This window comes from Neophocaena asiaeorientalis, unplaced genomic scaffold (genome assembly GCF_003031525.2).
Source record: "Neophocaena asiaeorientalis asiaeorientalis breed wild unplaced genomic scaffold, Neophocaena_asiaeorientalis_V1.1 scaffold762, whole genome shotgun sequence".
Classification (NCBI taxonomy): Eukaryota; Metazoa; Chordata; class Mammalia; order Artiodactyla; family Phocoenidae; genus Neophocaena; species Neophocaena asiaeorientalis.
In genome coordinates, this window is record NW_020175828.1 from 1 (window position 1) to 26,612 (window position 26,612).

At 43.4% G+C, this 26,612-nt stretch overlaps 1 protein-coding gene across 1 annotated transcript in view; it reads left to right on the plus strand.

Moving 5' to 3' along the window:
- Positions 1-1,237: 1,237 nt before the first annotated feature.
- The window catches only part of LOC112391389 (DNA polymerase nu), a 73,825-nt gene continuing 48,450 nt past the window's right edge, over positions 1,238-26,612 (plus strand). Inside the window, exons 1-4 of the mRNA XM_024732741.1 lie at positions 1,238-1,366; positions 12,802-12,859; positions 13,811-13,885; positions 14,799-14,913. Of these exons, the coding sequence (XP_024588509.1) occupies positions 1,238-1,366; positions 12,802-12,859; positions 13,811-13,885; positions 14,799-14,913 (377 nt within the window). The remainder of the gene's footprint in view (positions 1,367-12,801; positions 12,860-13,810; positions 13,886-14,798; positions 14,914-26,612) is intronic.

A 26,612-nucleotide genomic window follows, 5' to 3' on the forward strand; every position in this document is an offset into this window, starting at 1 on the left:
GTGGGATCTAGTTCCCCGACCAGGAATCGAACCCGGGCCCCTGCATCCGGGCCCCATGCTCCACTGGGAGCATGGAGTCCTATCCACTGCACCACCAGGGAAGTCCCTCAGTTTCATCTTTTAAAGCACTGGTGGTGACCTGCAGCTAAACGGACCATCAGAGCCCAAGAGCTGACAGGGAGAGGAGCCTGTTCCTAAAGCCACTCTGCCCGGACTGCATCTCAGCCCCACTGGGCCCAGCCCCCTTCCCTGCTTAGCAGAGGCTCACCCTTTCTCTGGCGGCCTCTCGCTCCGCCTGCACGGTCCCGCTGCTGCTGCTGGGCCGGGCTGCTGCCTAGTTCTGTCCTTCCTCCTCGCCTGGCTTGGTCCTCCCACATCTGTCCCCTCTCCTCCAGGGTGGCCCCTCAGGGGCCTGTTTCCTGCTCCAATCCCCTCCTCCTTGCTGCTCTCATGCAGCCTGGTGCTCCTCCCTCCTCTGAGCCCACCGCACACGCCACTCCTTCACCAGCAGCTTCCCACTTACATGCTTACGACGCTTGCATCTCTCTCTTTACTTAGCTCTCCTTCAGGTCTCTCAAACGAACAGTCACAGTCCCTGTCTCGGCTCCCTGGTAACTCAGGCAGGACCTGCATGTCTAGGATCACCAAGTACGTGGGGGTCTGCCTCCTGGTCCCCTCTGCTCCCCACTGCCTTCTCATTCCCCCTCCTAGGTCTCCACGCTCTAGTCCGTCCACCAGCCGCCTGTTTAGCAGCCAGAAAACCTCTCAGATGGTAGCCTGATGCTTCTTCAGGCTTCAGCCGCTGCCAGGCCTCTCGGGGGAAGTCTGGACACCCTGCCTCCTTCTCCAGCCCATTTCCTGCTGCTCCCCACTCACTGATTCATTCATGAGCACGTCGTGTGTGCCAGGCTGTTCATGGAGCTTGTGCTGAATGGACCAAAACCTCTGCCCTTGTGGAGTCTGGGGGGCTGGAGGGCACGAGCCAGACAGCAAACATACTAAATTAGTCATGATGTGGAAGATGATAAACACTGTGGACAGCACAGAGTCGGGGAAGGACCCAAAGCACAGGGGAAGGTGGTGTTGGCCAGGGCAGTCAGAGCAGGACTGATGGAGTAGGCTGCGTCCTGGGGGAGCACAGCTGTTCATTTATTCCCGACGGGCCAAGGTGTCTCACAGAGCTCTCAGAAGATGCTGGAGCTGCTGTCACGTAGCGACCAGGACAGAGGAAGCCAGCATGCTGGCTGTGGCCCCGCTGGATCATCTGAGGATGATCCAGCTGTCGTCAGCTGTCGTCACGGCGCCTGTCCGTCTGCAGCCTCCTCCGTGTTTTGCCTCCAGCGTGGAGACTGTGGCCAAACTGAAGGTGGCTGATCCCCGGACCAGCCGTTCTGCCCAGGCCACACATGCTGAGCAGAGACGCTGTGGGCCGGGGCCCATGGGTGCACCTCCTTCCCCACAGTTCAGACTATTGCCTGCTTGGCATGTTCACTTGCAACTACTGACAATCGAACAGACGCCAAAGTATAGGCTTAAAACGTCACCTCTGCACCTTGCCTTTTGCTGAATGTGAAGCGAAGGCCGTTAACATTGAATTTTTCCAGATCAGTTCTCTTATTTTTTCACACATGCCAGAGTTCACCATGAAAACGAATGCTAGGAGTGTGCCCAGTCTTCGTCACTCCAGACACCAACGGAGCCTTGGGCTGTGCAGGGCAGTTGATGGAAGCTGAGAAAAGGGGCTTGCTGCAGAGCACAGCGCGTTTTCTGCAGTGGGTCTCAGCGTCCTGGAGAATCTGGCTGAGTTTGTTACACAAAGGACTTGGAAGTGGTTTTCATACATTTAAGTGTCCACATTAACGGCAGAAAATGTTATAGCCGACAATTTGCTTTCAATTTCCACAGTTTGGGTAAGTTTCAGAACAGTCCCCCTGACGTGTGGTCACATTGCTGTGTGCCCACCTTGATGCTCACTCTAGAGAGTCCGAGAGGCTCATGGACCTGGTCCCGCCCACTGCACCTTGGACCCGGGAGAGTAACGTCGTCACTGATGGTGGAGCCAGGTTTCTCATGTTGCAGTAGAGAGGAGGTTCGAACGACCCATGTGGTGGATTAGAGTTGGAGACAGCAGTGTGGACTCATGTGTGGCTTCACACAGACACAGATGGCTATACCTAGAAACATTTACAGGTACGACTACACAGGGCAGGATATGCGCACATATCTCCTTGCTCTGTCAGCTGAGAGGGCCTAGAAGCAAGGACACCCCCTAGCACCCAGATCTTGGCTTCTGATACCATCTCCAGTGAAAGCAACCAGGGCTCCTTGAGAAACGGCTGATTCTACGACTGTGGCAGGAAACACACAAGATGAGCCTGGAGCATCCTGTAGTGCCAGAGAGTAAGGAAGTGATAAACACACACACACACACTGAAGAGGTTAAGTCAAAGGGACACAGGAGCCAAGTGAAAGAGCTTCCACTGGCCAAAGCTGGAGTAATGTGAATAACAAAATAAATATGTCATGTTGGATTATAACCCAAAGGATAGAATAAATGTCCGTGAGTTCATACGGATATAAAGAAGTGACTGAATAAATACATAAATAAGGGAGAAAAGATGAATCCCCCGTGTAGAATAATTTATGTAGGTATTAATACTTTGCCCTCAAGAAGATGGAGCATAACTCCCCACTCTCTAAGCATAGGGACTCTTTCCAAAGAGTATTGTATGAAAAGAGGAGAAAAAGGTAACTTTACAGTGGAGAAACTGAACAAACACACCTCAGCCAAGTGATCAAGGTCAACATCAAAAGTGATAAATCATACTGCTAGTAAGAACCCTTATTATTATGATGTGATGAAACACAATTTACCTCTCCAGCCTTCCTCCTCAAAACCCATATCCCCATTCTAATCATGAGAAAAACATCAGACAAACCCCAATTAGGGATATTCTACAAAACTACCTGACCAGCAGTCCTCATTTTTGTCAAGGTCATCAGAAACAAGGAAAGTCTGAGAACCTGTCACAGCCCAGAGGAGCCTAAGGGGACATGACAACTAAATGCAGTGTGGGATCCTGGAACAGAAAGTGGACATTAGGGAAATATTGAGGAAATATGAATAATTTATGGACTTTAGTTAATAATAATGTATCAGTATTGGGTTCGTTAACTGTGACCAATGTACCATAGTAATGTAAGATGTTAATAATAGGGAGAACTGGGTGTGGGATATATTGGCACTCTACTAGCTTCACAATGTATCTCTAAATCTAAAACTATTCAAAAATTAAAATTTCATTTTTTAAAAGAGGTCAATATTCATTTATGATAAAAGCTCAATAAAGTGAGTATAGAGGGAATGTCTCTCAACATAATGAAGACCATATATGACAAGCTGACAGCTAACATCATACTGAGTGGTGAAAAGCTGAAGGTCTTTCCTCTGTGCTCAGGAACAAGACAAGGATGCCCACTGTCACCACTTTTATTTAACATTGTATTGGAAGTCCTAGCCAGAGCAATTAGGCAAGAAAAAGAAATAAAAGGCATCCAAATTGGGAAGGAAGAAGTAAAACTGTCACTATTTGCAGATGCTATGATGTTATATATAGAAAACCCTGAAAACTACACACACACACACACACACACACACACACACACACACAAAAACTGTTGGAAGCAATAAATGAATTCAGTAAAGTTGTAAGATACAAAATCAATATTAAAAAATCTGTTGTTTATATACACTAATAAACTATCAGAATGAGAAATTAAGAAAATAATCCCATTTTACAATTGCATCAAAAATAATAAGATACCTCGGAATAAATTTAACCAAGGAAGTGAAAGACCTGTCTGTGAAAACCATAAAATGATGAAAGAAACTGAAGGCACAAATAAATGGAAAGATATTCCATGCTCATGGATTGGAAGAATTAATATTGTTAAAATGTCCATACCACACAAAGCATTCTACAGATTCAGTGCAATCTTTATCAAAATTCCAGTGGTATTTTTCATAGAAATAAAACAAACAATCCTAAAATTTGTATGGAACCACAAAAGACCCCAAATAGCCAAAGCAACCTTGAGAAACAAGAATGAAGCTAGAGGCATCATGCACCCTGATTTCAAACTATCTTACAAACCTAGAGTAATTAAAACAGTATGGTACTGGCATAAAAACTGGCATATAGATCAATGGAACAGAATAGAGAGCCCAGAAATAAACTCATATATATATATATGGTCAATTAATCTATGATAAAGGAGCCAAGAATATACAGTAGGGAGAGGATGACAGTCTCTTCAGTAAATTGTGCTGGGAAAACTATACAGCTGCATGCATAAGGATGAAACTGGACCACTATTTTACACCATATACAAAAATTAACTAAAAGTGGATTAAGACTTGAATGTCAGACCTGAAACCATAAAACTCCTAGAATAAAACATAGGTGGTAAGCTCCCTGACATCAGTCTTGGCAATGAGTTTTTAGATCTGACACCAAAAGCAAAAGCAAAAATAAACAAGTGGGACTACTTCAAACTAAAAAGCTTCTGTCCAGTAAAGGAACCATTAACAAAATGAAAAGACCACCTACCAAATGGGAGAAAACATTTGCAGATCATATACGTGATAAGGGGTTAATATTCAAAATATATAAAGAACTCACACAACTTTATAGTAAACAAACAATTCAATTTTTAAAATGCACAGAGGATCTGAATAGACATTTTTCCAAAGAAGACATACGGGTGGCCAATAGACATATGAAAAGATGCTCAACATCACTAATCATTAGGGAAATGCAAATCAAAACCACAATGAGATATCACCTCACACCTGCTATGATGGCTATTATCACAAAGACAAGAAATAACAAATGTTGGTGAGAATGTGGAGAATAGGGAACACTCATACATCTTTTAGTGGGAATGTAGATTGTTGCAGCCACTATGGAAAGTAGTATGGAGGTTCCTCAAAAAAATTTTTTTTTTAAGATTTAATTTTATTTATTTTTGGCTGTGTTGGGTCTTCATAGCTGCACACAGGCTTTCTCTAGTTGCGGTGAGCGGGGGCTACTCTTCGTCGCGGTGCACGGGCTTCTCATTGCAGTGGCTTCTCTTGTGGTGGAGCACAGGCTCTAGGCACGGAGGCTTCAGTAGTTGTGGCATGCGGGCTCAGTAGTTGTGGCTCGTGGGCTCTAGAGCACAGGCCAGTAGTTGTGGTGCACAGGCTTAGTTGCTCTGCGGCATGTGGGATCTTCCCAGACCAGGGATTGAACCCGTGTCCCCTGCATTGGCAGGTGGCTTCTTATCCACTCTGCCACCAGGGAAGTCACCCTCAGAAAATTAAAAATAGAACTACCATATGATCAAGCAACTCCACTGGGTATTTATCCAAAGAAAAATTTAAAATTAATTTGAAAAGATATCTGCACCCCCATGTTCATTGCAGCATTATTTACAATAGTCAAGACAAGAAAACAACATAAAGGTCCATCCATGGATGAATGGGTAAAGAAAATGTGGCATATATATACAATATAATATTATTCAGTTGTAAAAAGAATGAAATCTTGCCATTTACGACACATGGATGGACCTTGAGGGCATTATGCTAAGTGAAACAGATTGGACAGAAAAGGATAAATACTATATGATCTCACTTATATGTGGAATCTTAAAAAACAAAACAAGAAAAACAAAACAAAACAAAAAAACGAACTCATGCATATAGAGAACAGACTGGTGGTTGCCTGAGGCGATGAGTGGGAGGTGGGTGAAATGAGAGAAAGGGGTCAAAATGTACAAATTTCTAGTTATAAAGTGAGTAAGCCATGGGGATGTCATGTACAGCATGGTGACTATAGTTAACACTGTATTGCATGTTTGAAAGTTGCTGAGAGAGTGGATCTTGAAAGTTCTCATCACAAGAAAAAATGTCTGCAACTGTGTGTGGTGATGAATATTAAATGGACTTTTTGTGGTGATCATTTTGCAGTATATACAAATATTGAATATGTTGTATACCTGAAACTAATATGTTACGTCAATGACACCAAAATTTTTAAAAGGAGGGGAAGGGGAGCCAGGATCACCAAGGGGGGCAGATAGCATGCTGCACTGGGGAGACCGCAGGGAGCTCGGGTTGGCTGGAGCTGGCGTGTCTGTGGGGCAGTGGTGAGAGATGGAGTTGGCAGTGGTGATCAAGATCAAATCGTAGGGGCACGAACTCTACCTCTGGGATAGTGCAAAACCACTGAGATATTTGAAGCCAAGGGGTGAAAAGGTTGGTTTAGTGTTTTTGCAAGCTTACCCTAGTGGTAACCCCGTTCCCAGCCTGGGTGACTCTGCTCTGAGGGGTGCTCTTTGGTTCCCCCTCCCACTCAGAATGACAGCACCCTGTTATCGTCCTGCATGGGCACAGTTTGTAGTGATGCGACTTCTCTCTCTCTTTGTTCTCGCTAAACTGCAGTGTAAGCCCCTCAGGGCAGGACCCATGTCTGTCCTGTTTTATTTATTCTTTGCCTCTCCCCACTAGGATGGGAGCTCCGTGGGAGCAGGGACTCTGCCTGCCATGTCCACCACTTGTTTTCCCAGCTCCTAGCAGAATATCTGGAATAAACTAGGAGCCCAATAAACAGTAGTTAACAGAGGGAATGATAGAGTTGCTTCACTCGTGGTTGGGAGAGTGTTGTTAGAACCCATGTAAGATGTGACCAGGACACGGGCAGCGGGTAAGAGGCAGAGAATGTGGAAGGGAAGACATCCAGGAGGAAAAGCAGGTCTGGGCTATGCGGGGAGGGGGCCAGGGGGGAGGGTGCAGGGAGTGGACAAGAGCATCTAGAGCATCTAGAGACACATCTGTTGGACTTGGGAAACCAGCTGGAATGGAGGCACCATTTGTTAGCTGGTTCATTCATTCATTCATTCACTCATCCTGGGGGGCAGGTGGCCCATGGCTGTGTAGATACATAACACATTTACATTGTGATGAGTGCCAAGGAGAAAATAAACAGGGAAATGGGAATAGAGAGGAATGGGGGTGTGCTGCTTTGGCTTAGATGTTCCAGGAAGGCTTCACTGAGTAGGTGACATTTGAGCTGTGGCTTCAAAGCTGAGAAGGAGCTGGGCCTGCTAAGGTCTGGAAGAAAGACCATCTAGTCAAAGGCTCCAAGTCAGGATCACTTCCGGAGGATACGGCACCCTGTGAGATGCTAAAAGGCGTTCTGTGAAAAGGGTTCCATAGCCGACTAAATCTGAGGTATGCTGCAGGCCAAGCTCTTTTCAGGGCTTTACTTCACAGCGTAGTTGAACGATTACCTGGTAGGGAATTTGCACATCTTGAGTTGCAGCCCCAACTGTGCCTCTTGCTGGCCTGAATCCACCTTTTGCTGCTGCAAATCTCACCTGTCTCTGTCCACGCCAGCAGCGTCCATGCTGCGACTGACATCAACCCTCCCTCCTCTGGCACTGTTGCATGGACTTCAGTTTGCTGTTTGGTCAGTTAGTGTTCTCCCCGGATGGTAACCTTTCTCACAACACCACCCCTCTCACTTTGTCTCTGTCATTGCACACAGAAAAATACTTTCTGTGATCACTTCCCACCCCTTAAGTGAAGGCTGTGCACAGAAACTTGATTTCGAAGAGTACAGCATAGAAAGGGGGAAATTAAAAAGTAACTTTTCAACGGAGAACTTAGCAAACACCGCCTGAGATCAAAGTCGACATCAGCAGTGATAGGTCATGTCGACAGCAGGTGCCGTTGACGTGATGGGGCACTTTATCTCTGGGGTCTTCCTCCCCAAACCCGTAATCCCAGTCTAACCATGAGAAACAACAAGCAAATCCCAGCTGAGGGATATTCTGCCTGACCAGCGCTCCTCAAAACAAGGTCGTAAAAAACAAAATCTGGGAAACTGCCACAGCCAAGAGGAGCCTAAGGAAACATGATGACTGAATGTGTCCTGGATGGGGTCTTGGAGCAGAAAAAGGACATTAGGTGAAAACTGGTGAAATCCAAATAAAGTATAGAGTTTGGTTGATAATAGTGTATTGATGTTGGTTTCTTAGTCGTGTGAAGGATGCCCTAGAAACGTAAGATGCTAGCAATGTGGGAAATTGGGTGAGGGGCATATGGGGACTCCCTGTACTATCTTCCTAACTTTTCTGTAAAACTGTTCTCAAATAAAAAGGTTATTTTAATTTAAAAAAAAAACATTTAACATAATAGAAGATTCCATAGATGTTTTTGGTCCTCTCCATCAAAATATTCTGGTTCCATTTTTATCAGCTGAGTTATTAAATTTTAATAACTGTTTATCTCTAGACATATTTGGGACACTTCATAAAAGCAATTCTGATTGAAAGTCATTTATGTTTTCTTATTCGGTGACTGTGTGCTCCTCTAGTCTCCAGTCAGTGTGCACAGCATTTTTATTGGCTTGTTTAAGGTTGGCTTACGGGAACTACTGTTCGTCTTCCTTCCCTGCAACCTGACAGTGAAAGACAGTGTTCGGGAGTTCCTTGGTTGCCTAGTGGTTAGGATTCTGGTTTTCGGTGCTGTGGTTCAGGTTCAATCCCTGGTTGGGGAACTGAGATCCCACAAGCTGCACAACATAGCCAAAAAAACACAAAAAAACCAAAACCATATACAGAAAGAAAGAAAGAGAGCGAGAGAAAGAAAGGAAGGAATGAAGGAAGAAGGAAAGGGAGAGAGGAAAGGAAGGAAGGAAGGAAGGGTTCATGGTTGAGGTTCTCTGCTGTAGTCAGATGCCAGAGCACTCATCCATGCCTCGGCAAGTCACCATGAGCAGAATGGCCTCTGTGGGATAATAGAAAAGAAGATGCCATTTGAGACTAGTGTGAGTGCCTGGGAATTGGGCTCATGTCTATCGGCAACGGTGGAGAAAAGAAAGAGCTAAAACCTTCAGGTGCCTTCTTAGGATGCATTCTTCCATATGGTCGAAGGATAAAATATACATTTTAATTTTCCTTAAAATGTTCAAATTGGGTCTTCCCTGGTGGTCCAGTGGTTAAGAATCTGCCTTCCAATGCAGGTGACGCAGGTTCCATCCCTTGTTGGGGAACTGAGATCCCACATGCTGTGGGGCATCTAAGCCCACGCGCCACAACTACTGAGCCCACGCACTCTGGAGCCTGCACACCACAACTAGAGAAAAGCCCGTGCGCTGCAACAAAAAGACCCCACAGGACTTCCCTGGTGGTGCAGTGGTTAAGAATCCGCCTGCCAGTGCAGGGGACACGGGTTCGAGCCCTGGTCCAGGAAGATCCCACGTGCCCCGGAGCAACTAAGTCCATGCACCACAACTACTGAGCCTGCAGGCCCTCATGCCACAACTACTGAGCCCACACACTGCAACTACTGAAGCCCACGTGCCTAGAGCCTGTGCTCTGCAACGAGAAGCTACCGTAGTGAGAAGCCCACGTGCCACATCGAAGAGTAGACCCTGATCACTGCAACTAGAGAAAGCCCGTGCACAGCAACAAAGACCCAACGCAGCCAAAAAAAAAAAAGGCCCACATGCTGCAACGAAAGATCCTGCGTGCCGCAACTAAGACCCGACGCAGCCAAACAAATTTTTTTTTAATGTTCAAATTATAGAACATATTTAACAAAGTGTTAGATATTTAGTGAAGTTTCTGTTATTTTATTATTTGTTATATTGTAAAGCATAAAAAGTGGCATTTAATTATTAAAAAGCTTCCTTCATATTCTTCTGAAGATAATCAATTTAAACTTAGCATTTCTGCTTTCTCAGGACAAGTAAGAAACTTATTTATCCCTCTTTCCATTGGTAAAGGAACTTTCATTAAAAGTGATGTTTTTATATGTCCCAGAGTACCTCCTCATTACCATCCATTTCTATGGTCTCAAAGAACCCAAACCAATTTTAGACATGACTTAATCAAAATCTGATTAGAGTAGCAGCACTTAAACAAATATAAATGTCTGTTATTTGTGCCATTGATAGCCTCGTTAATGTGAATGAGACATTTCCTAATGACAGTAAACTTCAGTCATTCCTTTCCTTTCCTTTTCTTAGTTCATAAAGCAGTTATAGCCAAGACTACTAGTTGAGTCACTAATTGCTCTGTAGCTGTTGCATGACAGTGTTGAGGGTCTTTCCAGATCGTGTGCACTATTGGAATTCAGGGAGCCATGCTTCACTCTGATCATGTAACTGCTGAGTGCTTGGGTTCTCAATAAACACCCTTCGTGGGATTCACTGGAAAAAAAAAAAAAAGTGATGTTTTATGTGCTGTGGGAGGGAAATGATTTCAGGAATCACGCCAGATGACCCTGACACCACGCTGGGCTTACCAAGAGCTTCTAGCTGGGCACGTTAGTTACAGTCTGGTCTGATCCCGATTTGACATGCTATTGGATAGAGAACACATTCTATTTTATACAGCTGTAGACGCTGACATTACTCAAAGTGAGTAAATTTTATAGATGTTCTCTTATGAGTTTGAGAAAAGTCCCTTCTTTTCCTAGTTGAGTTGTTTTAGTATGAATGAGTGTTGGATTTTGTTTCTGTTGTGGTGGTGATGATGTGCTTTTTCTCCTTTATTCTACTAATCTGATGTATTAATTATTTTTGGAGTTTAAACCAACCTTGTATTTCTGAGATAAATCCCACTTGGTCATGGTGCATAACCCTTTTTACATGTTGCTAGATTCAGCTTGCTAATATTTATTGAGGATCTTTGTGTCTATTTATGGAGGATGTTCTGTTTGGTGTCCGGCTTTAGCGTCAGGATAACACCTCATAGAATGAGTTGGCAATCTCCTGACTCTGCCATTCTGGAAGTACCTTTCATTGCTGAATTTTTTGAGAGTTCTTTATATGTTTTGAATCCAACGTGATTTGCAAAAAAAAGTTTGATGGAGTCCAGTGTTTCACTGTTTTCTTTTACGGACCATGCTGATGGTGTGTATCTAGCAACTCTTCATCTAACCCAAGATTACAAAGATTTTCTCTTAAGTTTCCTTCTAAAAGCTTTAGAGTTTTACATTTTACCTTTATGATCCGTAAATTATAGAATCAGCTTCTTGATAGCTATGGAAAATCCTGCTAGTATTTTGATTGGGACTGTATTAAATTTATAGATCACCTTGGGAGTCATTGGCATATTAAGGTTGAATATTCTAACCCATGAACATGGTATATCTTTCCATTTATTTAGGGCTTTTAAAATTTCTTTCATCAGAATTCTGTAGTTTTCAACATACGGATTTATACCTAAATATTTTGGGGTGCTATTATAAATGGCATTGTTCATTTAATTTCAATGTCCAATTATTCATTGGTACTATGTAGACATAGAATCGATTTTTGTATATTGACTTTATGTTGATTCTTTGGTCAACTCATTTATTAGTTCTGGAAAGCTTTTTTGTAGTTTCCATGGGTTCTTCTACGTATGAAATCACATCTAGTGAATAAGGGTCATTCTACTTCTTCCTTTGTACTGTATGCTTTTCATTATTTTCTCCTTCCTTATCGTGCTGGCTAGGACCTCCTATATTATGTTGAATAGAAGTGTTGAAAGTGGACATCCTTGCCTGCTCCTGATTTTGAGGAGAATACACTGAGTTTTCCACCATCAGGATGATGTTAGCTTTAGGTTTTGTCACAGGCTCTGCTTATCATGTTAAAGGAGTCCCTTCTGTTCCCAGTTTGCTGAGAGTAGTTTTGGTCACGAATGGATATTTAATTTTGTCAGATGCTTTTTCTGCATCTATCAAGATGATCATGTGACTTTTCTTCTCTAATCTATTAATATGCTGAATGACGTGGATAGATTTTCAAATGTTGAACCAGCCAGGGCTGGGGTTTGGGGGATTAACCCCACTTCGTCATGACGGATTGTCCTATTGTTGGATTTGATTTGCTAATATTTTGTTTAGGATCTTTGGTGTATATATTCATGCAGGATATGGGTCTATAGTTTTCTTTTCTTGAAATGTCATGTCTGGTTTTGTTATTAGGATATTATTGACCTCATGACATGAGTTAGGAAGTATTTCATCCTCTTTTTTTTTCTGGTAGGGATCGTGTAGATCTGGTACAGTCAGCAAACACTAAGACCAAGGCTGGTGCCAAGTGCCAAGAGCAGTAGCCTTGGTTAGAGTGGAGAGACCCAAATACTCATCTTAAAATACCTTTTTGTTTTTGTTTTTTGTGGTACGCGGGCCTCTCACTGTTGTGGCCTCTCCCGTTGCGGAGCACAGGCTCCGGACGCGCAGGCTCAGCGGCCATGGCTCACGGGCCCAGCCGCTCCGCGGCATGTGGGATCTTCCCGGACCGGGGCACGAACCCGTGTCCCCTGCATCGGCAGGCGGACTCCCAACCACTGTGCCACCAGGGAAGCCCTAAAATACCTTTTTAAAGGAAAGTACGGTGTACAGATTTCACAGAAATCTACATTAGCATATTATGTAGGAATTTTAAAGGTAACTAAGTTCATAATTCAGGCTGCTGATGAAAGAATTACTGTATATAATTATGATAAGGGTCACACAGGCTAAAGTCAAAAAGAATTGTTCTCATATTTGCTGATAATACCTAGTGCTATACCCACCAAAATTATGTTTCAGTATTAGTTGCATTAAGTATCGATACACTTATGCATAGTACATTGGCATTAGTTATTTTGTTAATGTTTGATAAAATGTGACACATTTTAAATACCGTTAAATGGTACAGATTAATTTAAGAGAAGATATTTCAACTAAAGCAATTTCCCTCTTATTATTCACAGAATATCCAAGGCATCTCCAAGCACCCGATTCAAATAACTAGACCTCAAAATTTTCAAGGTAACACATTTCTTTCTACTTTGCAGAAGTCTTGGGTAACATTTTCTAAAAACCTAGAGATGTTGTAATTGTTTTTCTGTGTAACTAACTGCTTTTCTTTCCTGAAGTTCTCCTCTGTATTTGCATGACCAGGATTTAAATATACGTCGAAAAATAAAACACAGCTAAAGTGATATGGTACCTCCCCTTCAGCACTTTATAAGTTAAAATACATGATAATTATACAAGGGAAGTAGCTCCCCTCCTACTATCTCTCCCCCACCAACTTCCCAACAAAGAAAAGCAAACAGACACACAATAGAACTGGCTTTTACTAAAGTCTGAAAATTACTGGAAATGTTTATGAAAGCATAGTAACACTCTTTTTCTCTTAAGCTATTACACTGTACTGCTGATGGTTACATTTCTAAAGAAGAAAAAGGTCAAATCTGAGCAAAGTAGGGCTCTGTGGCCCATTCCCAGTAAACTCCTGCCCCCTTTGCTTTGGGAACTGCTGCTTCCGGAAGGTCAGGGCCAAACAGTGAAGCCCGATGAGCAGTCCTCTTTAAAGTACACACGATCGTGCGTGAACACAACTCATGGGAGGTGAGCGGCAACTCCGCCTCCTCCAGCCCCTGTAAAATGCACTCAGCGGGGAAATCTTAGAATTTGTGCTTCCACAAAGGAGACCTTCTCAGCGGAGAGGCCAGAGGGTCTCTAGGCGGCTCTTACTGCAATGTTTGACCTTTTCTTCATTAAGAATTCTACACAGAACAGGAGACTTTAACGGCAGAAAATCTAGTTTCCTTTCAGTAGTCTTACGCTGTTTTAAAATTACATTAAAAATATTAAGAAAAATCAGAAATCTAGACTCTTCTGACTTTAGAATGATGTTAAAATAACTTTGTATGAGGAACAGCTATGAGTCAGCGCATGACCACATTTACCAAGTGCTCTTGAAATATGATTCAGGCAAAGACGAGCTCCTTACCATCTCCCCGAGGGCCGTGTTTGTTTCATCCGAAGGCCACACCTTCCTAGCAGCAGGTATGTGTGGGCCGTGGTAGAGACACCGCGTCACTGGATCCCATGTTATGCGTTTCATACAGTTCAAATATTTAGAAATTGAATAATCCAAAGGTGCTTACAGAACGCATCCTTTAAAATAAGTCCTGGCAAATATTTATATGAAGCAAAGATTTCTTACGCACAGTGAGAGCAGCTCTGCTTCCTGGGTCCCTTCACTTTACCATGACTAGATCCCAAGTTCCTCTGCCTGGTCCCGCTCAGTCTGCCCCCCTTTCTCCTCTCTGTCCCCATCACCCCTGGCGCTTTGCCTTGCTTGCTTGCTGCAGTCCTGCTGGTCCCTGTGCTGTCCCCCAGCAACCAGCCAGCTCCACCTCGGGCCTGCATGGACCCCCCTCCCCAGATGAGGTCCCGCTCCCTCCTCCACCTCATACCTCTGCTGGAAGGTCACTTTCTTGATGACACTTTACAGCAGCTCCCTCTACACACACTGACTCCGGAAGCTCCTTCTCTTGATGGATCTTTTCCACTTCATTTCTCACCTTCTAACATGCTGAGTAATTCGAATTGCCTCCCTCCCCTCAAGTGTAAGTTCTACGCAGGAAGGGATTGTTGCCCGTTTTGTTCACTAGCGTACCCCAAGCACACGGCCTGGCGCACAGCAGGCCTTTTAAATTCTGAGGTTCCAATGAAGTGATGAATCAATACAGCCCACCCTGGAGGCATGGCCAGGCTCGCAGAAGAGGTCTCGGGACTTTTAGACCCAGGGATGGCCAATAGACCCGAGGCCTAAGGACCCTGGCATATGAGGGGTGGGCACATTGGCCTTGATTCCTCAGTGGGGAGGGAAGATTGGGGGTCCCCTGGGGGTGGGTAGCAACAATGAGGGACATTGTTCCTAGATGCTGAATTCACGCAGAGCTCTATCTAACAGACTTTTCACAGATTGAATTACGCATTCTTGCACACTTATCTGGGGATCCAGAACTTTTGAAGTTATTCCAGGAATCTGAAAGAGATGATGTATTTTCCACCCTGACTTCACAGTGGTAAGATATATGAGCTCATAATAGTATCAGATCCGCAGGAATGCTGACACGATTTTAAAAGCCTGAAGTTGTTCCAAACCTATTTTCATAAGAAAGAAATTATACTTTTCTCTAGTAGTTAATCTCTTTGAAAAGAAGAGTAGGTAACGAGGATGCCAAGAGTTTCCTAATTATGAAAGAAATGGTAATTCTTCACCACTAGAAAGGAAGTCCATTGCGAAAGAATATGATAGAAATATGGAAAAATCAAAAGTGAAAGGCACGCACGCCCTCCAGATGAGTGTCACTCAAGACAAAGCCCAGTGCCTGGCAACCTGAGTGGCAGTCGTGTCTTCAGCCCCACTGAAGCCCTCACTTGCTGTTTGGGTACAAAACAAGTCTACACAATGCTATGCTTTCTCACTGCCGCCTCATCGTTGCTTTTTTGAGTAAACTTTCATTTTGCCTACTTAGGCTTTTCTTCTTTCGGTTTGAAGCCTGGAACTCCTCCCATCTAAGGCCATGAATGCCTTTCTTCAGGGTGCAGCTGGTCTCGAGGTCCAAAGCCAGCAAGAGCAGGCTCAGACCCTGCCTGCCCCTCCCTGCCCACCCCCCAGCTCAGCAGCTCTCAGCTTGGGTTGACGCGGTGCCGCCGGGGCCCGGTGCTTTCGCCCCGCCCGCCGCTCCAGCTGCTCCCGCGGCTCCTCCCTTCTCCTTGGTACGCACCGTTTATTCTTCTTAAAACTGAGATATAATTCACAGACCATAAAATTCAGCCTTTCAAAGTGTACAATTCAGTGGGTTTTAGTACATTCACAGGGTTCTGCAACCATCATCACTGTCTAATTCCAGAACATTTCCATTACCCTAAAGAGAAACCCCACACCCAGTAGCTATCATTCCCCAGCCTTCCCTCCCACCCGGAAACTACTAATCTATTTTGTCTCTATACACTTGTCTATTCTGGGCATTTCACATTAATGGGATCATACAGCATATGGCCTTTTGTGACTGTCTTCTTTCACTGAACATAATGTTTTCAAGGTTCATCCATGCTGTAGTATGTATCAATACTTCATTCCTTTTCATGGCCAAATAATATTCCATTGTATGGAATAATGTATTCTGTATGTTTCAGTATAAACAAAAAAATAATATTCCATTTATTTATCCATTCATCAGTTAATGGGTATTTGGGTTGTGTCCAGCTTTTGGCTGTTATGAATAATACCACTGTGGACATTCATGTACAAGTCTTTGTGTGGAAATACGGTTTCATTTCTCTTGGGTAGATACCTAGGAGAAGATTTTCTGGGTCATATGGTAATTCTATGTTTAACTTTTTAAAATTGTGGTAAAATAACATAACATAAAATTTACCATCTTAACCATTTTAAAATGTACAATTCACGTCACAATAGTGGCAACTATATTTAATTTTTTGAGGAATTGCCGAAACAGTTTCCAAAATAACTACACCATTTTACACCCCACAAGCAGTGTATGGGTTTCCAATTTCTCCACCTTCTTGCCAATACTCTTTATCCTCTGTCTTTTTGATTCTAGCCATCCCAGTGGGTGTGAAGTGGTAGCTTTGTTGTTTGATTTGCACTTCCCTGATGACTGCCAATGTTGAGCATCTTTTCTTATTCTCTATCTTTGTCTCTTTCCCTCCTCTACTCCTTTACACAAGTGCACCTGGGTGTTTTGCTCACCCCAGCTTTCTCTGCATACTTCCTCCCAGAAGATGGTCTCTTTTCTGTTTCAGTTCCTGTCCAGTTAGGATGTAAGATAACATAGAATTTTTAAGGCATGTGAGAGATTTAATAATACCCCTGCCCTCTCTCCCGAGGCGTGGAAAGCCTTAGAAGATTGTTTCTACCTAGGAAGGAAGAGTATTTTGCTTATTTGTTTCACATATGAGCTTTGTTGCCATCTTAGTGCTTTGGTGGAAGGGTGCTATAGATATTCTCCTTGACATTGTGAAAGAATCTATCTGTGATTCAAGGTGAGTGCTTGTGCATAGATCACTAAGCGTGTTTTTTGTTCAATGGGCCCAAAGCTACTCTGGCTGTTGCTGACCAAGTGTTACAGAAAAATATTTTTGTCAAAGTATCAGGCAAAGGATGCAACTAAAGCCGTGCCAAGAGGGAAGTGTGCAGCACTGGTGCTTACATCAGAAATGAGGAAAGATCTCAGTTAAATCATCAAACTTTCTGTCTCAAGAAACCTGAAAAAGATGATTAAGAAGGAAGAAGGAAGGAAGTAGTAAAGATAAGAGCAGAAACCTATGAAATTGAAAAAAGCAATAGCAGAAATCAATGAAACAAGTTGATTCTTCCAAAAAATCAATAAAATTAATAAACTCTAGCAAGACTGAAAAAAATAAAAATAGAGAAGACACAAAGCACCAATATCAGGAATAGAACAGAGAATATTAGTACAGATTCTGCAGATATCAGAAGGATAATAAGGGAACACTATGAACAGCTTTATGCTCAAAAATTCAACAATTTAGAAGAAATGGATCAATTTCTTGAAAACCACAAACTATCAAAACCCAACTATGATGAAATAGATAACCTGAATAGTCCTATAAATGTTAAAGAAATTGAATTTTTAGTTTAAAATCTCCTGAGAAGGAAATCTGCAGGGCCAGATGCCTTCCATGGAGTATTTTACCAAACACTTAAAGAATTAACAGCAGTTGTATACGACCTCTTCCAGAAAATAGAAGAAGGAACACTTCCCAATCATACTGTGAAGCCAGTATTACCCTGATACCAAAGCCAGACAAAGACTAAAAGCAAAATAAAACAAAACACAGCCCCATGCAGACCAGTATCACTCCCAAATTTAGATGTAAAAACCCTCAGCAAAATATTAGCAAACCAAATCCAACAACATCTTAAAATATTGTATGGGTATAATTATACACCATGTCCAAGTAGGATTTATTCCAGGTACGCAAGGCTGGTTTAACACTCAAAAATCAGTGTAGTCCACCATGTAGTCAGGCTAAAGAATAAAAATAATACGATTTTATCAATTGACCTAGACAAAGCATTTGACAAAATCCAACGCCCATTCATGATAAAAATTCTCAGGAGTTTAGAAATAAAGGGGAGCAACCCCAACTTGATAAAGAACATCTGCAAAAAGCCTACAGCTAACAGCATATTTAATGGTAAAAGGCTAAATGCTTTCCCCCTAAGATCAGTAACAACTTATTAATATTGAAATTCTGCCCACTAAATAAGGCCAGGAAGAGAAATAAATGGTGTATAAATTGGAAAGGAAGAAGTAACACTGCCTCTATTTATAGATGATACGATTGTCTATATAGAAAGTCTCAAAGTATGTATAAGAAAAAAACATTTTTTAACTCCTAAAACTAATAAGTGAGTTTAGCAAGGTTGCAAGACACAGTATCAATACACAAAAGCGAATTGCATTTCTATAAGCTAACAACAAACATGCAGAAATCGAAATAAAAAATGCAGTACCATTTACATTCACTCCAAAGATAATGGAATACTTAGGTATTCAGTTAACAAAATACGTATAGTATCTGTATGTCTAAAACTACAAAATGCCGATGAAAGGAATCAAAGAAGATCTGATCAATGGAGTGGCATACTGTGTTCGTGGAATGGCAGACACAACGTAGTAAATATGTCACTTCTCCCTAAATTGATCCATGAGTTTAATGCAGTCCCTATTAAAGCCCAAGCAAATTCTGTAGACATAGACAAGCTCATTCTAAAATTTAAATGAAAAGACACAGGCCCTAGAATACCTAAAACAATCTTGACAAAGAATAAAGTGGGAGGAATCACACCTGATATTAAGACACAGTGCACAGCAATTGGGAACTTCGCTGGCCGTGCAGTGGTTAAGACTTCGCCTTCCAATGCAGGGGGTGCAGGTTCGATCCCTGGTTGGGGAGCTAAGATCTTACACGCCTCAGGGCCAAAAATCCAAAACATAAAACAGAAGCAATATTGCAACAAATTCAATAAAGATTTTAAAAATGGTCCACATCAAGAAAATCTTTAGAAAAAAATACAGAGTAATCAAGAGACTGTGGTGTTGGCAGAGGAACAGACACATAGACCAATGGAACAGAAAAGAGAGCCAGAAATAGATCCACACAAACGGGCACAACTGATTGTCGGGAAAGGTGTAAAGTCCAGGCAGAAAGTAATTCTCTTCAGATTCATGTTAAGCTAATCACTCACAAAGCCAGCTTGGGAAGTTCATTTCTGCATTGGTTATTATATATGTCTTTCCTGCATTTTTTTATCTTGTGGTGGTTTTGGGGAGAACTTCAAAACTAAGAAGATTCTAGTATTTGCATGGTGGTCGCTTCTAATTTCCTACCAGCAGTAGTAATCCAACACTTGTGACTTATACTATAATTAGTTGCTTTGGAAATGATTTTTATGTTCCAAACAGAGGACTAGAATAGCACATGGTGAAACAGCAGCAAATGCACTCTTAAAAATGTTTATTTCATGTAAATGCCTTATTGTTTGAAACACAAAAAGCAAAAAGGCAATTAGATGTACTCTGAAATATTTAGTAACATTTTCAAAGAATAACAATTTTCTTAAAAAAACCTTCAAGGATATGTAGATCATGTATAAAAATGGAGACTTGGAAGAGGTCTTGGAGATCATCTGTAAAGCTATGATGTGACTGATGAAAGTCTGACCCAGAGAGCGGGGCCCTGCCCACAGGTGCACGTCTGAGCCGGGTCAGAGCTGCCTCCTCCAGCTCCAGTGTTTTCACCTGAGCTCGGAAGACACAACCATTCTGCACGGAGGTGGCTTCCTTCACAGTAATCACCACACATGTGCCTGATTAGGTGGTTTCCTAAAAGTTCTACAAGGCAAATAAAAAAGCATTTCTTATCGGTTGTACGTTCAACTCAACATTTTTAGACTGAAACTTAAAAAATAATTTTTCACTGCAGAATATATTCGTTTTTCTTCTGCTTAAGGCTTTTCTTGAGTGCTTTTCTGGCAGGTGTGGTAGATAGTCTTGTGGGCCTCTCTCCTTCTCTGGGGGAAGATGGTGCTTCCCTACCTGTTAGATGTCAGACTTGGGCGTGTGACTTGTTCTGGCTAATAAAACGTAAGCACAAGTGACAAGGGTCATGCCTAAGCTGGGGCTTTAAGCAACTGCACACGGTTCCTCTTGATCTCTTTTGTCTCTATTTTGGCAAAATTGACAGAGGCTGCTCCATCATCCTGCATTATAAATGGTGGACCAGACTGTGATGGAAAGGTGGTGAAGAAGAGAAATAAAGTATTCTTGCTGTAGGCAGTAAGGTTTCAGAGTGATTTATTATGGCAGTATAACTTGACCTATCATAGCATCTACAGGACTGGGTGCCAGGACTAAGAGGCTGCTGTAATGAATCCTAAAACGTGTGGCACTGGCTTTGGGGCCAGGTGGCAGGCAGTGAGACGTTTATTGGAGGCTGGAGGATGGCACTTGGTAAATGGTATAACATTTGGCAAAACTGTCACCTGTGGTAACTTGTGAAGCACATAATACCCTGATGAGCTGAGGTTTGGGGCAGAGTGGGCCAGCAGAATGCTAGAACGTGCTTTGGTTGCTGTTGTCTGCATGTGACGAGGTACCATAAGAAACAAACTCAGAAAAGAACTGGCCAGTGTACAAGTAGGAATGAAAAGAAATAAGAAGATTCCAGAAAATTGGAGTTTTACATATTTGAATATAGAAATGATTCTCATCTCCAACCAGTAAAAGATGAATCTGAAGAGGGCTTTGAACAACAAAGGCCAGTTAAAACACTGCCTTCAACAAATGAAAGGTATGGCTTTGACGTCTACTGTTAACATCTCTGAAAGAAGGTGGCACCCATAAATCCTTACGGTTAGACAACACAGCGCTGAACTGAGAAGAGACTGATGCTAGCTTTCCCCCAAGTTCCTGATAAGCTGCAGGCACCTGTGGTGGAGTCTGGAGAGAGGATGCATCTCTAAGCGAATTGTGGGAATGTCTGTTGGCACATGGAGCTGACTGAAGTTAAACGGGACTTACTGTGTTTCTGAGCACTGTGCTTACCAAAGAACCTCCAGTCTGGGCCAAAGGAGACTGTGATTGCAAACCTGGGGCCCCACGTATTCTACAGCCAAGAAACAGTCCGGGAAATATGCTCGTTCCCCCAAGGAAAGAAAATCCTTCAGTGCCCTCTTACATGTAGCCGAGAAAGATAATGGAAAAAGAAGTCCCGGGAGTGGAGCAAATGGCCATGGTGAGCAAGGGACTGAGCAAGGGTCCTTCGTGAGAAGGGCCCCTTCAGCGCCTGCCCAGTGAGAATTCAGAGTTGCTGTGGACCAATGACGCCCCTGTGTCTCCCACTCTTCCCCTTTCCACATGGGAGTGCTTATTGTGGGCGTCCTGTCCCTGCCCCCCCGTTGCATAGCACATGTGTGGAGTGAAAGGTAGACTTGACTTTTTAGTTCCTTGGCCTCCAGAGCAAGAGGAGCCCCATCAAGACCCGATATAAAGATGATCGCAAAATCCTGATGCCCTATCAGATGGAACTTGGAATTGTCACTCTTGTCAAGGGGGAGGAAGGCCAATATGTGTGGTCAGAAGGGCAGAGTGTGGTGGAATGTATTATTATTCAAGCGTATTTGCTCTCCCTCCCTAGAGGAAGAGTGTACTTCCTTGCCCGTTGACTCAGGCTTGGCCATGTGACTTGCTACCAATGACATGTGAACAGAAATGACATTTGTCACCACTGGGTAGAAATTTTAAGAGCCAACACATGGTTATCCGTATTTTCTTCTTCCTCTGCCGTGACAGGCCTCGTTGTTCCAGATGTAGACTAGACTCTGCTCCTGAATCACAGAATGCAGACGACACGGAGCGGAGCCTCAGCTGACCTGTGTTGGACATGTTGCATGAACAAGAACTGAGCCCTTGTGTTTGTAAGCCTCTGAGCATAGCCTAGCCTGGCCTTACCGTACAGCAAAGGTGCAACCGTTCGTGTTGTCAGTATTTGGGGATGTCTCTCTTAAAAATGAGCTTAAATACCACATCCTACCTGCTTCGTCACTGAGTTGTACAAGGCTTCGTTAATCTCTGGGCGAGCAGGTTAGTGTTGAAGAGAATTATGTGAGTGCTCTGCGTACTCTAGGCTGACTTCTGGTGACCACCTGAGAGGGTCTCTGCCTGGAAGGCCGAGAACAGCTTTGGAGGGGAGCTCTTTTGGGTTGCCGCTAACGGTGATGAAAAGTCTCCTTGGGGCCTTGTGGTTTAGGGTCCTGGGTCACACTGCCACGTGATGGTGAGACCAAGTTCATAGGCCACGCGCCCTCGGACGTTAGCATGGCCTCCCCTACACCTTCCTCCTGATGTACTGTGCTGGAGTATATGTCCTGAGACACAGCTGGTTTGGTTTCTTTAAGTTGTAATTTATGAGAGAATTAAAGGATGAATTTCTAGTTAAGATACAAAAAATCATAAGAGACTATTGCTCTAACCCTAACAATCAAACCAAGATAAATAAACTACAAAACTAGTTTTTCTAAACTTAGAGAAATCTGAGGATACAGCTGAATTACAGCACTCCAGAAAGTGATGAGCCCTTCACAGAAAAGAAGAAAGCCCTGGCTTCTCTCATCCCTGGTGGAGTGGCAGGAGGAGGAGGAATCTGCCATAGAGGGGATAAGAAGAGACCATCGAAACCCTACTCGCACGTGGGCTAGTGTGACAGAATTCTAAAGAGAACCTTGAAAGCCACCGGAGGGAAGAAGACATTATATACAAAGAACAACACAAAATACAGCTGACTTTTTACAGGAACGGCAGAGACCAGAAGGCGATGGAACAAACATCCTTACCGCGCTGAAAGAAACATTCTATCTAGATTTTTAGATCCAGAGAATTATCTCTCAAAAATTAAGGCAAAATAGAGACAATTTAAGATTTGCAAAATCTGAAAGAATGTGTCTTAGTAGACCTGCTCTACTAGAAATGCTAATAGAAGTTCTTCAGGCTCAAGAGAAATGATACCTCATGAAACTCTGGATCTTCAGGAAGGAATAAAGAACACCAGAATGGGTCAATACCAGGATAAATATAAAAAACATTTTAATCTTTATTTTACATAGTTTATTTTATATATATTTTATATAGTTCTATGTATAGTTTATATATAGTTTGAATTCTTGAGAAGACTAAGATTTTTTAAAAGTTTGTAACATAGATTAAAATATAAGGCATTAAAAAGTACAAAGGGTAGGAAAGGGAGTAAATGGAATTATACTATTTTCAGGTTCTTACACTGTGAAGTATTACAATTTTATTTAAAGGTAGACTATGATGACTTAAAGATGCATACCATAATTTCTAGGGCAGCCTCTAAAACAATACCAAAAGAAGTATAGCTTAAAAAAATCAGTGGAGGTAGGGGCTTCCCTGGTGGCACAGTGGACTCCACGCTCCCAGTCCAGGGGGCCTGGGTTCCATCCCTGCTCAGGGAACTAGATCCCACATGCATGCCGCAACTAAGAGTTCTCATACTGCAACTAAGGAGCCCGCTTGCTGAAACTAAGGAGCACACATGCTGCAACTAAGGACCCTGCCTCTTGCAACTAAGACCTGATGCAACCAAATAAATAAAATAAATTTAAAAATAAAGTAAATTTTTGAAAAAATCAATGGAGGCAATAAAATGGGATATTAAAAAATACACGATTCACCCAAAAGAATTCAATGAAAGAGAGACAGAACAAGATGCAAGTGGGGTAAATGAAAATCAAATACCAAGATGGGATGCTAACACTGCAAAACAAAAGAGTGTGACCAGAAATAAAAACATTTCATAATGATGAAAGACTGATTCATCAAGAAGACACAGCAGTCCTAAATTTCATCAAGAAGACACAACAGTCCTATGTATCTAATAAGAGAACTTCACAATACTTGAAGCAAAAATTGACAGAACTAAAGAGAGAAATAGAATTTACGTTTCATTCATTCATCCACTGAAAAGTCTTACTGCATTTCCCAGAAGGGAAACTTATTTTCAAATGAGGTTTATTTTTTTATATAAATTTATTTGTTTTATTTACATATTTTTGGCTGCATTGGGTCTTCATTGCTGCACGCGGACTTTCTCTAGTTGCTGTGAGCGGGGCTTACTCCACTGCGGTGCGTGGACTTCTCATTGCAGTGGCTTCTCTTGTTGCAGAGCATAGGCTCTAGGCACACGGGCTTCAGTAGTTGTGGCGTGCAGGCTTAGTTGCTCCACAGCCTGTGGGCTCTTCCCAGACCAGGGATTGAACCCATGTCCCCTGCACTGGCAGGCAGATTCTTAACCACTGAGCCACCATACATAATTAGGATGTCATGTTGTATCATTTGGATTATTGCTCTTTTAGGATACAATTTATGGCACTGATTTCAAGATACACGCATTGTTAAACATTTCATGACCACAGATTATTATTTTTTTCCTAGATCCTGTGCAGTGCTTCCATAAGAAAGTTCTGCCATAATGATTAATTATAACAAAGGACTCTTCTCATGATTAGCTCTGCTTCAGAGGTTTTGTTTTGTTTTTTCTTATCCAGTCACTTTCTCCTTAGTGGTCTTGCTTAATCTTTCGGATTCTTCTATTAAAAAGTTGATCAGGGACTTCCCTGGGTGCAGTGGTTAAGAATCTGCCTGCCAATGCAGGGGACACGGGTTCCATCCCTGGTCCAGGAAGATCCCACATGCCTCAGAGCAACTAAGCCCACACGCCACAACTACTGAAGCCCGTGTGCCTAGAGCCCGTGCTCTGCAACAAGAGAAGCCACCACAGTGAGAAGCCCATGCACCACAACGATGAGTAGCCCCTGCTCGATGCAACTAGAGAAAGCCCGCGCACAGCAACGAAGACCTAACGCAGCCAAAAATAAATTAATTAATTTAAAAATACTATTTAAAAAAACTATATTAAAAAAAAGTTGATCAGATCTCTGGCACATTTAATTCCTACCAATATTCCTACAAGTGCTGGCAATTTTAAAACAGTTTAGTGTTTTATCACCTCTCAGAGCTTCCTAAGGTTACATATTCTCCCAAACAGGACAGTAGTTACGTGCACAGGTTAATAGACAAAGCAAAATCGCCAACGCCTGTTGACGAAGAGCCACCACTTTCAGTGGGACGGAGTTATTACTATTCTTCTTGTCAAAGAGGAGAGAGTCCTGGCCTGCCCGGTGACCATAGCCATGTGGCTGATTCCCCACCGAGGTGCCGAGAGCTGTGTGGCTCGGATAGGGCCACCCCCAGCCTCTGTCCCCCGGGCAGCTCTGATCAGCACAGCCGAGTCTCAGCATTTGGGCGACAGAGTCTCACTGCACCCCTCAGGGTGGAAAAACTGGGACAAAATCACCTGGAGAGTTTTCTCAAATTGTAAAGGACTTCAGTACACGTAATGCAATGAGTACCTTACTTTGGAGCTGTAATAGAGATTTAGAAGGAAAAGCAGCAGGATCTGCACTTTGTTCTGACTGTCTGTGCCCAGGAGGTTTCTCTCCCTCTTTCTTCTCTGCTTTCTATCCCTTTCATGGTAAAAAAAAAAAAAAAAAAAAACACGAATTCTTGCTGATTCTTACTATATGCCTTGTGTTGTTTCAGGCACATCTCACTTAATGCCTGTGACACTCTTATTCCCCATGTTTTGGATAAACTGACACAGAGGTTGTTAAACTTGCCAGAGGTCACAGGGTCGCCGCCTTAGCAGCACGATCCACATCCAGCAGGATGGGTTCTAGGGCCGTGGTTCTTAACCCTTAGGGTTTCAGGGAGTCCGTGCCCCACACCTCTTTCTCAGCCTCCTACGTCTAGAGCTGTGATAGTCAGAGCCTCCACCAGGACTTCAGTTTCAAGAGGGGCCATTTGCAGAGGTGTGGCTGGGCGAGCAGCCAGGAGTGCTTGGAGAAAGGCAGTCCTGGAGCCTGGTGAGCGCCGGCAGGGCCCGGGCAGCTGGTGATGGAGCCCGGAGGTCACATGATGTCACAGACACTGTCAGGGCAGCAGCGGCCAGGTGAGGGGCAGGAACACTCGGCGCCTCCTTCTCACCTTCCCACCTGCCGGTGCCCCTGCTGGCCTAACCTGTGATGCCAGAGGGCACCAGAGCTGTCTGCAGAGTCCGGTCCCTCAGGACACAGACAGTGCAGGGATTTAGGGAGAAACACCACTGAGAAGGATGTCCAGGGAATGAAATCCAAACACTGCCAGCTTTCTTCTGATGAAGCCGATTGGAAAGCACAGCTTGCACCATGGTCAGATGGACTGGTTCCTAAACTGGACCCAAGTCCACACTGCAGAAGTTGCCCTGCAAGGGCAGGGCTCACCACACGGGAGGACAGACCCGAACGCGTCCGAGCTGGAGCCACCTGGCCAACTTGCCGGTTAGCCAGGCCGCCCTCCCACAGGGATAAGAGAGGAGGCGTGGGGGGTGGGGCCTGCACCTTCTGCTCCCAGTGAAGGGATTCCCAAGGCTTTATCCAGGGCCCTTTTCCCTCCCCTGGTTCCCTCTGGGCTGCAAGTCCACCTGTGCCCTTGGCTACTGGGAATAAGGACGCCCAGCTCCTGGGATGATCATCCAGTTGCCCGCTCAGCAAATAACTGAATGTCAGTCACGCGTTGGTACAGCTGCGAGAAGACGGCGGCCATGCCCA